General features: G+C 35.7%; 1 protein-coding gene across 3 annotated transcripts in view; it reads right to left on the reverse strand.

Moving 5' to 3' along the window:
* LOC127626406 (zinc finger ZZ-type and EF-hand domain-containing protein 1-like) overlaps positions 1–14,431 on the reverse strand; it is a 68,964-nt gene that overhangs the window by 53,395 nt on the left and 1,138 nt on the right. The window contains exons 2-14 of one of the 3 annotated variants that reach the window (XM_052102161.1): positions 11,446–11,590; positions 10,832–11,026; positions 8,503–8,686; positions 7,758–7,957; positions 6,721–6,931; positions 3,798–3,914; positions 3,329–3,507; positions 2,801–2,899; positions 2,561–2,652; positions 1,464–1,609; positions 1,036–1,141; positions 352–570; positions 55–146 (exon numbers count right to left, since the gene is read on the reverse strand). In XM_052102161.1, coding sequence (XP_051958121.1) covers positions 55–146; positions 352–570; positions 1,036–1,141; positions 1,464–1,609; positions 2,561–2,652; positions 2,801–2,899; positions 3,329–3,507; positions 3,798–3,914; positions 6,721–6,931; positions 7,758–7,957; positions 8,503–8,686; positions 10,832–11,026; positions 11,446–11,590 — 1,985 coding nt within the window. Of the gene's footprint in view, positions 1–54; positions 147–351; positions 571–1,035; positions 1,142–1,463; positions 1,610–2,560; positions 2,653–2,800; positions 2,900–3,328; positions 3,508–3,797; positions 3,915–6,720; positions 6,932–7,757; positions 7,958–8,502; positions 8,687–10,831; positions 11,027–11,445; positions 11,591–14,431 lie in introns of those variants that run through there. The other 2 variants (XM_052102148.1, XM_052102152.1) reach the window with 2 other exon arrangements.

Genomic DNA, 14,431 nt, shown 5'->3' on the forward strand with positions numbered 1-14,431 from the left:
GACCAGTCAAGTAATGTTATTCATGTTTTTCATTTTGTTTACAGCTTTACTCACACAGATCTGAGTTTGCGGTAAAAGTCCCAGAACAGAAGCAGATTAAGGTCACTGAAGTCCAGCAGGGACTTCTGCTTGGACAGAGACACATCCTGTAACATAGGCTCACAGTTTAAAAACCTCTCTATGGAGATGCTGGAAAATTTAGGATGGATGTGCCACCGAGTTCAAGAGAAACTTGTGGGAAAACAGGATTATGAATTAAAGAGTAATGTTTAAAGCAAGTCACAGTCTTGGTGTACCTGCTTCTAAATGTACTATATTCAGAATGAATAAAATAGGGCTTGGTGGATGTACCATGTCTCTGGTGAGCTGCTGGATGAAGTAAAGGGTTTTCTTCAAGAGTGTGAGGCCATTGACCAGATCAGAGACGCTCCCCTCTGCCTTAGGGTTCAGATCCTCCACATCCTCCAAACGCTCAGAGTCTGGACACAAATACCCACTGAAACTCACCTGCTGAACACCCAAACGCTCTGCTGTGTCCTGCCTTGCACACAGGAACTTCACCATCAAAAACTACAGACAGACACATAGAGATTGTTAATTATAGTAGCAAAAGAATGTCTATTGCATATAATTATAGTTTTGGAGTTGCCATATTTAAGTGCAACTCTTTAAGGTGATCTGTGTAAGTTGTTGATGCTAAAATACTTGCCCATGAAACACTATTCCAGGTTAATATGCAAAGACAACTAAAAAAATGAGCAGTTCATAAGTTGATTCCTCTTTCAAAACATTGCTTCTTGTTCGACTATCCCGACCAGCCCAACAAACAGTAGCAAAACTAGCACAAACAGTGCCATGAGTTTGGGGCGGGACTACAGTATCTGTTTGAAAGCAATAATTTGTACAATTCTTTTTGGAGCCGCTTGTGATGCAAAAATAACACACTTCACCTTTAAATGAGAGAGTGAGAGAAAAAGAGAGTGAGTGGAAGAGGACAGATAGACAAACAGAGAAATAGAAACAATGAATTCATACTTTTGACACTCGACATTGCTGCAGTTTGATCTCTACATCATTCCAGTCCTCCTCCACCTCAAACCAGCCAATCGGCTCCTCTTCACTCGTCTCTGGTATCCTTGTGCTACAATGGGTGTGAGAATGTAATACATGTGAGAATGTGTGTGGGGTACATAGTTAGATAATAGCTAGAGGTCAATTGAGGTGCATCCTCATTGAATTTACAGCCACCTTGCTTGCACAACACACATGCACTTACAAGACCGATATATACTCACATTCACTGGAAAATAAGAGGACAGTAGTCAGTAGCTAGTGAGCAACCATGTTTAATCTATTGCATTGTTAACTCTAGAGAAATAAATCAGTAGAACTAAAAATAAAAAATAAAACAATTCACAAACATTCTTTTCAAACAGACCAAATAAGACTTTGCCATTCAGTACCTGTCTTGGACAAATTCTTTGTAGTCTTTGTAGTCCCAGCTGTCATACTTTTTGAACCTTTTGAAGTGTTTATCGGCATCAAATGATTCACTGTCATTGTATGCAAATGCCAAGCCACATTTAGCACCAATCGCTCCTTTACGCACCTGGAATGGAAGAACACACCAGAGTCTGCTGAATATGCAAATAAATACAGATTTTCAAAACTACAATGTGCAGATCGATTCTGTTTATGTGTTTACAGTTGTGGTGTGGCCAACTGTAAAACTTGAAAACTAAATTAAAACTTCAAACATGAGCAAACCTCAAAGTATTAATACAATTACTTAAATACTATTACCAAATAGTTTGCTCCTTTTTATGGTACAAATTATTTTCTCTGTTAGAAATATGCGCATATCCTCATATGAGAACATTGAATTTTGGATTTCCTGTGCCATATACAGTTCATACAGTAATTCAAATGAATTTAAACAGGCTCTCCTCAAATCAGGAGACTCTAGGTTTTAAGCATTAAATTATCCAAGCCTGAAGTCACATGACAGTGAAATGCTTCTATATAAGCAGACCAAACAAAAAAGCTAATTAAGATTTTACATCTAAATCTGTTTCTATCAAAAGAGTAACATCTGTACTTTCATCTAATGTGACAATTTAAAAGTTTCAGTGATTTATCACAAGAAAGCACACTGAAAATCACGTTGTCCTCGTACAAGGACATTGGGACTTTATGAAAAACCAAAGACCCAGTGGGCGTGATCACCATTGGCTGCATCTGAAAGCTGCCTCAGGACCATGTAAACCGAGGTAGGATGAAAATAAGGGGCCATTCAAGCTGTTCTGAGATCAGTGCATGCATTCAAAACTCTGTAGCTACAAATCATAAAGGAAAATGATAATTGCATGCACGAATCTCACTGGATCTCAGGAGGAAAGCAAAGTTTTAAGTCTAAAGTTTTAAGAACATAATCTATATATATATATATATATATATATATATATATATATATATATATATATATATATATATATATATATATATATATAAAAAGCTGAAGTCTGCACTAAAGCTTCTCTCACAGAAAAGACAGACTCACCTTTATCTTGATCTGTGTGACCTGAAAGCAGCTCTGATCTTCAGTGGACAGAATCACACTGGCTTTCCTCTTTCCATTTTCTGTCAGGAAACCTGCAGGTCCACATTAAACACTCACTTTAAAAGTATCAACTTAGAATACCTTTTTTTCTGATCATTTCAAATACAAATACCACAAAGTAGCTCTAAAATTCTATTTAAAAACTGTACGAGGCAGAGTGTGAATGTATGGTGTGTGTACCATCTCCAGTGTTGGGTTCAGTAAGCATGTTTTCTGGGCCAGATTTCTCCTCTTTACTCTTGACATCACATGCCTGAAGATGAAGCTGCAGGGGTTTACCTACACACAAACAAACACACAGATTTACATGTATTCCAGTGCTGTAGGGCAAATGAAGCTAATCCCTGTTGTTCTACACAGAGGTGTGGGCTTTCATAAAAAACTTAGAGATGGCATTTGTTATTATTACTTCACCTCGCCCCAATTAGGCGTGACCTGTTGAGTTTCAAGCATCAAAGAAATCTGTCCTCACTTAAAACAAAATTCTGTGTGAAAATAAGTAAATCTGTCCTTGTCCATGTTTGCGGTTTACATACATAGTTACATTAGATGCACATGGAGCTGGAATTTGACCAATGAAATTTCATTCTGGGTGTACTTCACTACATTAAAGTATAGTTTACCTCCTGAACACTATGTGAAAGTAGTTTAAACTAAAATCAGACTTTTTTAAAGAAACAAATGCTATATAAAACGAATTTGTTTTACCATTACGGTAGAGCAGTCTTAACCGGACCGATGCCATAGAGGCCAGTAGAGAGGAAGCTCTGTATTCTGAGTCCAGATGCTCACAGATACCAGACAGAGAGATGAGAACTTTAGCCACGCTGCCTCTCGCCAGAGCAAATGCTAACAAAGTAAGCTCAGCCTCAGGAGACACACAGCAGCTAGAGAGAAAGAGAGAGCGTTAAAAGCACTTCCGATAAGCTTTCTCTACACAAAGGGGCAGAGTGTACAATTACATTCACATACAATTGCTGTAGTTATTCACTGATAGAAAACAGTTATCTATTAACACCAAGCTGACTTACATTGTAGAATTAAATCCAAAAGGAATTTGCTGCCATTGATGTCCCTGTCAGCATTGTTTTGACTTATTAATAAGAGATCTAAACATGTGCTAAGTTGAGCTGAGCTTATGTAAGCTCATCTAGTTGTGTTAAAGTTTGTTTCTTACTCAGCTATGCGCATTAAAAACCCATCCACTTCTTCTAGAATGTTTGCAGAGAAGAATTTGGGGAACTCAGTAGAAGACGGCGTTAAGGACAGGGGCGGCATGTGCTGTAAGGCTTTTCTAGAGAATGGAAAAAGTAAAAAAACCACAGTAAAACAAACTGACTTTCATCAAAACAACACTAACAAAAAAGTGCCATTGTATTACCATGATGATTTGGACATTGTAACATGGAAATTTCATATTTTTTGACATGTACAATAGTAATTAGAGGTAGACCGATTTCAGTTTAACCAATGAATCGGTGCCAATAGTTTCATTTTGGAACTATTAGTTATTGGAAAAAATGTATTCCAATAGTAGCTGATAGTTTTCTATATACAGAGTCTTGCAAAAGTATTCAGCCCCCTGACCAATTGTGTCATATTACTAAATTACAAATGGTAGACTGAAATGTAATTCTGTTTGATATTTTAAAACACTAGTACTCAAAATCAATTATTGTTAGGTGAAAAAGAATATTCAACCCCCTGTAATGTGGAAGCTGCCAGGTTACACCGATGAAAGAAATTGCCCTAACGAGGACACAATTATTTTATCATTTGAATCATTAATGTTGCAATCAAATTTTCTGGATAAAAAACCCATTGTTGAAGGATCATTGTTCAGGTTGTGAATCTGAAGGAAAATGAAGACCAAAGAGCATTCCACAAGATAAAGTAATACAAATACATAGATTAGGGAAAGGGTAATCTATGTAAAAATGCAAAATAATATCCAAATGTTTGGATATCCCAGTGAGCAGAGTTGGATCAATAATCAGGAAGTGGAAGCTGCATCACACCATCCAGGCACTGCCAAGAACAGACCATCTCTCAGAACTCAGTGCTCTAACAAAAAAGAGACTTGTGAGAGAAGCCACAGAGAGACCAACAATCACTTTGAAGGAGCTACAGAGTTCAGTGGTTGGGAGTGGAGTACTGGTGCACTATCCAACCATATCAAGAGCACTGCATAATGCTGGCCTGTATGGGAGCATTTCCACCAGCTTAGTTATACTGTAGGTATCTGCAAAATCCACTATCGGTTGACCTGTATGTACTGTATGTTTGAAGTTGTGTATATGAATGGTAGTTATTCAGTTCCATGATTTTATACAGACACTCATATGGCACCTCATAAGGGCCCACTTTGGACATTTTCACTTAGGGGTGTACTCACTTTTGTTGCCAGTGGTTTAGACATTAATGGCTGTTGAGTTATTTTGAGGGGACTGTAAATTTATACAGTTATACAAGCTGTACACTCACTACTTTACATTGCAGCAAAGTGTAATTTCTTCAGTGTTGTCATATGAAAAGATATAATCAAATATTTACAAAAATGTGAGGGGTGTACTCACTTTTGTGAGATACTGTATGTATTTATATATATATATATATATATATATACACACACATACTCACACACATATACATACACATACACACACTGGTGGCCAAAGGTTTGGAATAATGTATAGATTTTGATGTTTCAGAAGGAAATTGGTACATTAATGCACCAAAGTTGCATTCATCTGATCACAACATATATTCAGGACATTACTGATGTAAAAAACAGCACCATCACTATTTGAATTTTTTTTTTTTTTTATCAAATCTAGACAGGCCCCATTTCTAGCAGCCATCATTCCAACACCTTATCCTTGAGTAATCATGCTAAATTGCTAATTTGGTACTAGAATATCACTTGTCATTATATCAAACACAGTTGAAATCTATTTGGTTCATTAAATTAAGCTTAACATTGTCTTTGTGTTTGTTTTTTTAGTTGCCACAGTATGCAATAGACTGGCAAGTCTTAAGGTCAATATTAGGTCAAAAATGGCAAAAAAAGAAACAGTTTTCTCTAGAAACTCATCAGTCAATCATTGTTTTGAGCAATGCTTGAAATTGCCAAAAAAGGTTTCATACAAAGGTGTACACTACAGTCTTCAAAGACAAAGGACAACTGGCTCTAACAAGGACAGAAAGAGATGTGGAAGGACAGATGTACAACTTAACAAAGAGGATAAGTACATCAGAGTCTCTAGTTTGAGAAATAGATGCCTCACATGTCCTCAGCTGACAGCTTCATTGAATTCTACCTGCTCAACACCAGTTTCATGAACAACAGTAAAGAGAAGACTCAAAACTGAAACAGAAAAACAAAAAGAAAAGTTTAGAGTGGGCAAAGAAATACAGACATTGGACAACAGATCATTGGAAAAGAATGTTATGGATCTTAACCGCATTGAGTTTTGTGGGATCAGCTAGACTGTAAGGTATGTGAGAAGTGCCCGACAAGACAGCCACATCTATGGCATGTGCTACAGGAAGCATGGGGTGATATGTCACCTGAGTATCTGAATCTGACAGTTAGAATGCCAAGGATTTGCAAAGCTGCCATTGCTGCACGTGGAGGATTTTTTGATGAGAACTCTTTGAAGTAATTTACGTTTTTCAAATTGCAATAGTAATTTTTCACGTTATTAATGTCCTGACTATACATTGTGATCAGTTGAAAGCCACTTTGGTGAATAAAAGTACCAATTTCTTTCCATAAGAGAAAAATATGTACATTATTCCAAACTTTTGGCTGCCAGTGTATGTATGTATGTATATATATATATATATATATATATATATATATATATATATACACCATGTATGTATAAGTACCATGGTATTACCATCTGATATCATCACTGCACAATGGCACCACCACAATAATTAAACATTTTAAGGGAAAACAATGAATTATACATGTCAGTAACATAAAACAAAAAATGTGATTGTAGGCATGTCAACATTACAAAAAATACAATGGTATCACTGCCATGCTTTCATGAGAATCAACATTCATTAGTGATTTCTGATTGACTTACTGCGTGCTCTGTAGAACCGTCTGCGCAAGTACAGGGTTGGTTTCCATGGAAGTAGTGACCAAAGATGTGAGGAGTGACAGATACCATATAGCAGAGGCGTCGGATACAGAAACCTCTTTACTCTTGGTGATCTGGTAGCCAATTGTTTTTAGGCCATGAATACGTGTATCACAGCCATCACTTAGACAACGCTTAATGTTTATCTGAATATCTGAGAGAGAAAAAGAAGAGTTTTACCACTCAACATTCAAGTTTACAGGGGATCTCTGAATGTAAACATCCTCTGAATCAATTACGTGAACATAACACAAGTACATATTTAAAAAAAAAAAAAAAAAAAAGTGCAGTCCTTTGTTTATACTGTACATTATTCTTTACAGAATAATTCAAACTACAAAACATCACACAGAGACGTCAAACTATGCATGGCATTCTAAAGTTGAAGTGTGTAATTTCTGCACTACTAATGGCACTGAACATAATTGCAAAAATAATCAGTGCTACCAAACTGTGATTGTACTGGCAAAACAAGTAGTCCTGCTCTAAACTCATACCAATGATTGAGCCAAGAGTATTTGGTAACATATTACAAAAAGTTTCTATTCTTTAACATTTGTAAATGCATAAGGTATCACAAAAAACAATGAACAGTGGCATTTCACAGCATTTATTAAACTTAATGTTAATTTATCAAAATACTATTGCTTATTATTTATTCATATTAGTTCATAATGCATTAACTAATGTTAATGTATACAACTTTTAATGAGAAAAAAAATAAAAAAAAAGATTAATATATGTAGAAAAGAACATTAATAAATTCTGCAAAAGTATTGTTCATTGTTAGTTCATGTAACTAATGTAGTAGTTAATTAATGTTAACAAATACAACATTTTTGTAGTGTTACCGGGTATTTTAACAAAAAAAAAAAAAAATAACACACTTCACCTTTAAAAGAAATAATGAATTTAAGTTTTGTCAGTTTAGGTAACCTGTGTTTGAATAAGAAAATGTTGCTATATAAGGGTGTGCTCACAGGGATGGGTGATGTTGGCGTTATCCAGTAGCGGTACATATCCTGTGACGTTACTGGGGATCCTCACGTCCCTGATCTCCTGTAGGGAGCGCCGGTTCTTCCCTACAGCTATAGACACCAGCTGCGGCATGTAACTGTGGTCATTAGATGCGACTGCAATGGCCAGTCGTCTCAAAACTATATCTGGCTTCATTTTTAACCTGTGTAAGAGATCAGAGGAGCTGATTATTGTTGGGTGTTGTTCAACAAAAAAATTTATTAGTTTATTATTATCATGGGACATTTAAACAATAGTGACAGATTGATAAATCGGCAAGGCTGATTAATTATTTGGTCAATATATCGCTATTTTGAGATCTTGAGATTGTTGGCATCAGCAGATAACTGTGCTTGATAGGCTCGTTTAAAAGAAGTGATAATTTAGCCTAGCATCAGTTCCAGAATCATGGAAATTTTCAGTTTTCAATAAAAAAAAATATATTCTTTTTTTAAATAAGTGTTAATTTAAATTCAGCAATTTTGTGCATATCTTATTTGCTATTGTTAAATAATATAGGCATTATACTGGACATCGGCTACACTGTTTACTAGATATCTGCTAGTAAATAACTAATTAGTTATTAGCGAAGTTCATGGAATATGTGAAATGAAAAGTTATGCATTTGGAAATGCTGGCGTTTACACGCTTAAAACTAAGACTACATTTTAATTCCATTTCAGTGCACCAGTGAGATGAGCAGCTTGCCTTATCCAGTGTGAGCGAGCGCTGCCGTCCGACTGCCAGAAAGACACAGTCTCTCCGTTAGTTAGTTTGTGTGTATCGGCACTATTAGATGAAGCATCAATGAAGCTGTAGCACTGAGTGACCACTTTGACCTTATCCACGTCTGGGTCATGATTGAGCTCTGATCTGTACTGGATGTCTAAATCTGAGAGGAGAGTGAGAGAGCAGAAGATGAAGAGAAGAGGAACAGGGAAAGTGATTGTGGAGATTTAGGAACATCCTCTATATTTTAAACCATAGCAATTGGGCGGTTCCATTAAAGGTGAAGGATGTCATTTTTGCACCACCAGTGGCACCAAATGGATTGGTACAATCACTGGTTGTTTTCAAACAGCCTTACCAAACACTCCTTTTACCCTACCCCCATTGTTTGGACTAAAAAAGTTAGTCCGAACCAAAGTAACACATTGGTTAAAGGCCCCGGCATACTTCATACGAAAGTGAAGAACGAACGGGTGTGACATAATTTAGAACAAATCTGGCCAAAACAAAGGTGTTTTTAAGGAACATTCGGTGGTTCATAACAGCTCGCCAGGGCAAGAACTTCGTACCAGCTGCTAAACACCTTCTTACTGCCATTGGTCCACGTCATCGGTAGGTGTGACCTGAAGCTCCAACTTATTTGAGGCCGACAGCTAATTCACGTTTAGTCAGTTGGTGTAAACTTACCTACACCTGTACGATCGTTTGCATAGAGAAATTGTTTTTTGTTTAATTAGTATACAAAAGGAATCAAATCTAATCAAATACTCTTAAGTGCCCATTCACTTTGTTGTTTGATATGCGTCTTCACTCATGTGCCATCTGCAATAGAAAGTTATTCACAAATCTGTGAATGAGTTATTATATTCTTACCATGATTCCTTTGTCTGTATTCTGGACATTTACACTCTTTTATACACCAATCTTTGCAGTAGTATCAGTGTCATCATAAAATGCAATAACAGAGTGTAACTGATGCATATAATGGGATAGTGTTAGCGCCATGAATGCAGAATGTAAACATGACAAATTACACATTATCTACAGCATAAATATTACTTTTAATCATCATCAAGTTGTTAAAATGGCTTCTTTTACTGACATTATGTGAATTTTTTTATGTCACATTTGTAAAGGTTTTACATGTAGTCTTGTGCATCCTTGTATTTAAATGTTTGTCTAATAGTATTCCACAATGCTTTGGCCGATCTGAATGGTCACAAACAGTATGCTGCTGTTCTGCTGTTTCAAACTTCTTTTTGGCTCAGAAGATAGAATGAAGAAAAATGTATCTGCGAGTATGCCGGGGCCTGAAGTCATAAGTTGACAGGCCAAACTGCTCAAATAAACAATGTTTCAAAAGCACCAGTGTTCACATTCTTCGGGGAAATCAACCTATAAACAGCTTACTTTTAGGTGTCGATACACATTCAACTGGGATAGAAAGAATGTTAACGTCATCAAAACAATTGCACACTTCACATTAAAACTTTCTCACTGAAGTGAAAATAGATAATAATCAGCTAAATGTAATCATTAAAAAGATATAATGAAATATAAAAAAAAAAAAATGAACTTAAGAAGGCACCTTATATGGTGAGAATGTATAACCATAATTGCAAGAAAATGCATAAACTGGCCTCAAGGAAATGTCACTTTTCTTAAAAATGTGTGCAGAAAATTTAAATGATGATTATCCCTTCACCCAATTCCTTTCTACTATTATTTTCAAAATGTCTGGCTGACTGCCTTCTATTAACACAATATATTAATTATACAGTCACACCTCTGCAAACAACTCCACTCCAGATTTAAGTATTTTCCTTTTTAGTGGACATTACGTACTCCTGTCTTATCTCAATGTGCTCCTCAATGTTCTAAGCCTTTAGTTCCAAGTAACTCAAAAATACATTCTAACCACTGTTACACCAGTATATTTCCTTGTGACCTCTCTCAACATGATATCCATACTCCAGTTCAGATGCTTGTTCACATTATTTTAATCTAAACATTTTCAATGGCTGAACGAACAACAAAGTACACAACAGTACAAGCCATTGAATGGACTCTCAGCCTCATTTTCATCTACCCTAACTAAGGCCTTTTTTTCTAGGTGTTTTCATTCAAGATAACAGATTATATAGTAACATGAATTCAAAGTGCTACCAAGTGTTCTATCGGGGAATTAACTGCAATTTATATTGCCAGACCCTTGACTTTTCACTCTCAATGTCTCATTGCCTTAACAGAACCTAATGAATTGACTGTAACAAGCAGAGACAAGCATTATTAAGCATTAATTTGTTACCTTTCTCCTTCTGTAGCAGGTATTCCAGGAAGTCTTGCACTACAGATGACCTCATGGTGCAGATGCTGTTGTAGCCCTCCAGCACTGGGAATGGGATTGCAGTGCTTGGGATACGGTTCCTGTGCAAGAATTTCAGAATCTTGGAGGCATGTGCTCTGAGACGGTCCTTGGACTTCGAGAAGATATCCACAAATCCTGGAAAAGCATAAAGGGTTGGAGAGGACATTCAGGACAACAACAAAGTGAAAAACTGAGAGTAATCCTTAACTTTGCTTAACTTCTGGAACCAAATCCTCTGGATTGAGGAATTCAATGACTTTTCATTACCCTTTTCAAGATGGATACATATTTTACAAATCATTTTATATAGATCACACTTCAAAATAGCAATTTCTGGCCAATTAAATATTTTAGAACGTGACTAGAAAAATATGCCTTTTCCAGGCCTGGAAATAAAAAATTTAAACTTCCCTATTTCTTCCAGGTTTTCTAATAACGTGGGAACCCTGGTGATGGTACAATGTGAACAATAGTGGACATTTGCGCTTCAGTTTCCATTGCAAGAAATGTTACCCTCTAAATTAATTTTCAAGTTTTCAAGTTTGGTCCCCCACCTGGTGTCAGAGAGCATGCCTGGAGCTGCCTGATCACATGACTGAGTTCTCCCTGCAGATTGGCTCCAGTAGAGTTCTTCAGTGCCATGAGCATGTTCTCCACATCAACGATCCCATCACCTTCAGCATCAAACTGCCCAAATGCCTACACAACACAAATAGAAAAGTTGATCTATTCTGGCTGTGCATCCTGTGATACAAATATTAGTATATCGATTATACTAGGAGATAATCACACAAAAAGGAGAAGCAAAAAACAAAACAAAAGTAGGCTGCAACAAAGACAACAATTACGCTGATGTCCTCTCCAGACAGATCAATTGTCTATAAACAAAAACAGGCCAGCATGGCAGCATTTGAATAATTTGAAAAGCAAATGAAAGAGACACAAGGTTAAATCAGTGCAGTGTATTCCAGAAGCATGTAATGTAAGACAACACTGTGAGCAAATTACAGATAACACATTTATCCAAAATGATTAGCTCGGGACAGAATGCACATTTTAATAAATAATTAACTTTGCTAACAGATGAAAGGAAACCTTACTTGTTTTCTCTTTTAGATTCATATACAGTATGTTTGCTTAGGATTTAAAGGGATAGTTCACCCAAAAATGTAAATGATCTTGTCATTTACTCACCCTCATGGCATCCCAGATGTGTGACTTTCTTCTGCAGAACACTCAGATTTTTAGAAGAATATTTCAGCTCTGCAGGTCCTTACAATGCAAGTGAATGGTAACCAGAAATTGGAATCTCCAAAAAGCATATAAAGGCAGCATAAAAGTAATCCAGAAGACTCCAGTAGTTAAATCCATATATTAAGAACCGATATGATAGAAATAGAAACAGATCAATATTTAAGTCCTTTTTTAACTGTAAATCTCCACTTTCACCTTCACATTCTTCTTTTTTTTTTTTGGCAGTTCACATTCTTTGAGCATATCAATACCTGCTGCTCAGGGCTGGTCAAAAGTGGAGATTGAATTTTTAAAAAAGGGTCTGTTTCTTACCCACACCATTCATATCACTTCAAAAGATATGGATTTAATCACTGGTGTCTTATGGATTGCTTTTATGCTGCCTTTGTGATTTTTGAAGTTTCAAAGTTCTGGTCACCATTCACTTTCATTGTGAGGTCCAACAGAGCTGAGATATTCTTCTAAAAATCTTTTTGTGATCAGTAGAAGATATAAAAGTCATACACATCTGAGATGGCATGAGAGTAAATGATTAGAACATTTTCATTTTTGGGTGAACTATCCCTTTAAATCCATACCACAAATTAAATGAATGCTCTGGGTTCAATACAAGTTAAGCTAAACAAGTTAAGACAAAAATTTATTTTGACTAGTTCTTTCTTTAAAAAAAAAAAAAAAAAAAAAAGCACAAATCTGGATTCCAGAGTGCCACTTAAATGGAAGTGAATGGGGGCAATTTTCTACTGTTAAAATACTCACTTTTTCAAAAGAATAACCACAAGACAAAAACAATGTGTGTTAACATGATTTTTGTGTGATATGAATCACTTACAAACCTTTTCTGTGTAAAGTTATAGCCAATTTTACAACTTCGATACCATGACGATATAATGTCAACAAACCCTAAAACAACTGTAAAATTACTATTTAAACAACTTTACACAATACATCAATTTAAAAATAAGAATTAATGCAAGTGCTTTCATAATATTATAAGCTTCACATTTCTGTCTTTAAACCCTCCAAAAATTGGCCACGTTCACTTTCATTGACCCAATTCACTTCCGTTGTAAGGCCTCGCTATAACCTCAATTTGTATATTTTTTTAAAGTAAAAGAGATATGAGTCAAAATGTATTTTTGTAGTAATTAACATTGACAAAAATGCTTAAGATTTAGCTTAACTTGTATTGAACCCAGAACGTTTCTTTAAAATACAATAAAAGTTAAAGTGACGAAAGCCCTATACAAGGTTTTTATTATCTACTTTTGCTAAAAACTCTAAAACTGATTCAGACCTGACTTTGTTAAAAAATACATTTTCAAAAGTCATACATACAGTATGTTTATTCAATAGGAAACATTGTATTTTTCACATGTACAAACAGGAAGTCAATAGTCGGGTTCAGACAAACTTAATTGTAGAGCTGCTTTATGAAGTTATATTTGTTGTGCTTGGAAGAGAGCATCAAATAACATTTCCTGGGCTTTACATCTATTACACTCAATTTTACACAAGAAAGCAATCTACAGTGTCACAGAACAGGAAGGTCTCTTTTTGGCTGACATGATACTAGAACGTATATTGGTCAGTGCAGTGTTTCCCAACCTTTTTTCTGCCACGGCACACTTTTTAAATTCGTCTATGCAAAAAATGAAACAAAACCAAAAAAAGTCACATAGGTAGGCTATGCTTTGTGAGGTCACAGGTGGCAAAATCGCTAAATAGGTAATGAAAAAACAACAAATTTGCTTCTTTTCTAATTTGTAGATTTGTTCTTGCAATGCCATAACAAATTATAGGGATACAAACTAATGAGGGGCGAAAAAGGTAATCCAATCTCTAGTCCACAAAATAAATTCTGGGATATATTTTTAAAGAATAAGCTAAAAGCACCAATTCCAGCTATTTTATTGATTCAAGTTTATTCAAGTTTACAATTGTGCAGAATTAGCTGCAAAATGAAGAGTATTTTGGTGAGGCTCGTTTCTGTTTCACAAATTTGTTCAATTTTAGTGACCCCTTCTGAATATGTCACTAGGTGGCGACAAATGAGCATCTTATGTGCTATGAGTGAGTCAGTGAATCATTTTGAGTCGTTCATGGCCGAAATCTACCAAGAGACTTTATAGTGTTTAAGAATTAAAAGAACAAAGCAGATCTATAGTCTTCCTTCAGTCGGAGCATTATTTTTCATCCAAAAAGACAACAATAATAGTCTAATAATAGTGAGTTTCAATAACATCCTTCTCCTTTATTAAAACTTGCATGGCTACTGACTTCGGT

The sequence above is a fragment of the Xyrauchen texanus genome, chromosome 3, assembly GCF_025860055.1.
Source record: "Xyrauchen texanus isolate HMW12.3.18 chromosome 3, RBS_HiC_50CHRs, whole genome shotgun sequence".
Classification (NCBI taxonomy): domain Eukaryota; kingdom Metazoa; phylum Chordata; class Actinopteri; order Cypriniformes; family Catostomidae; genus Xyrauchen; species Xyrauchen texanus.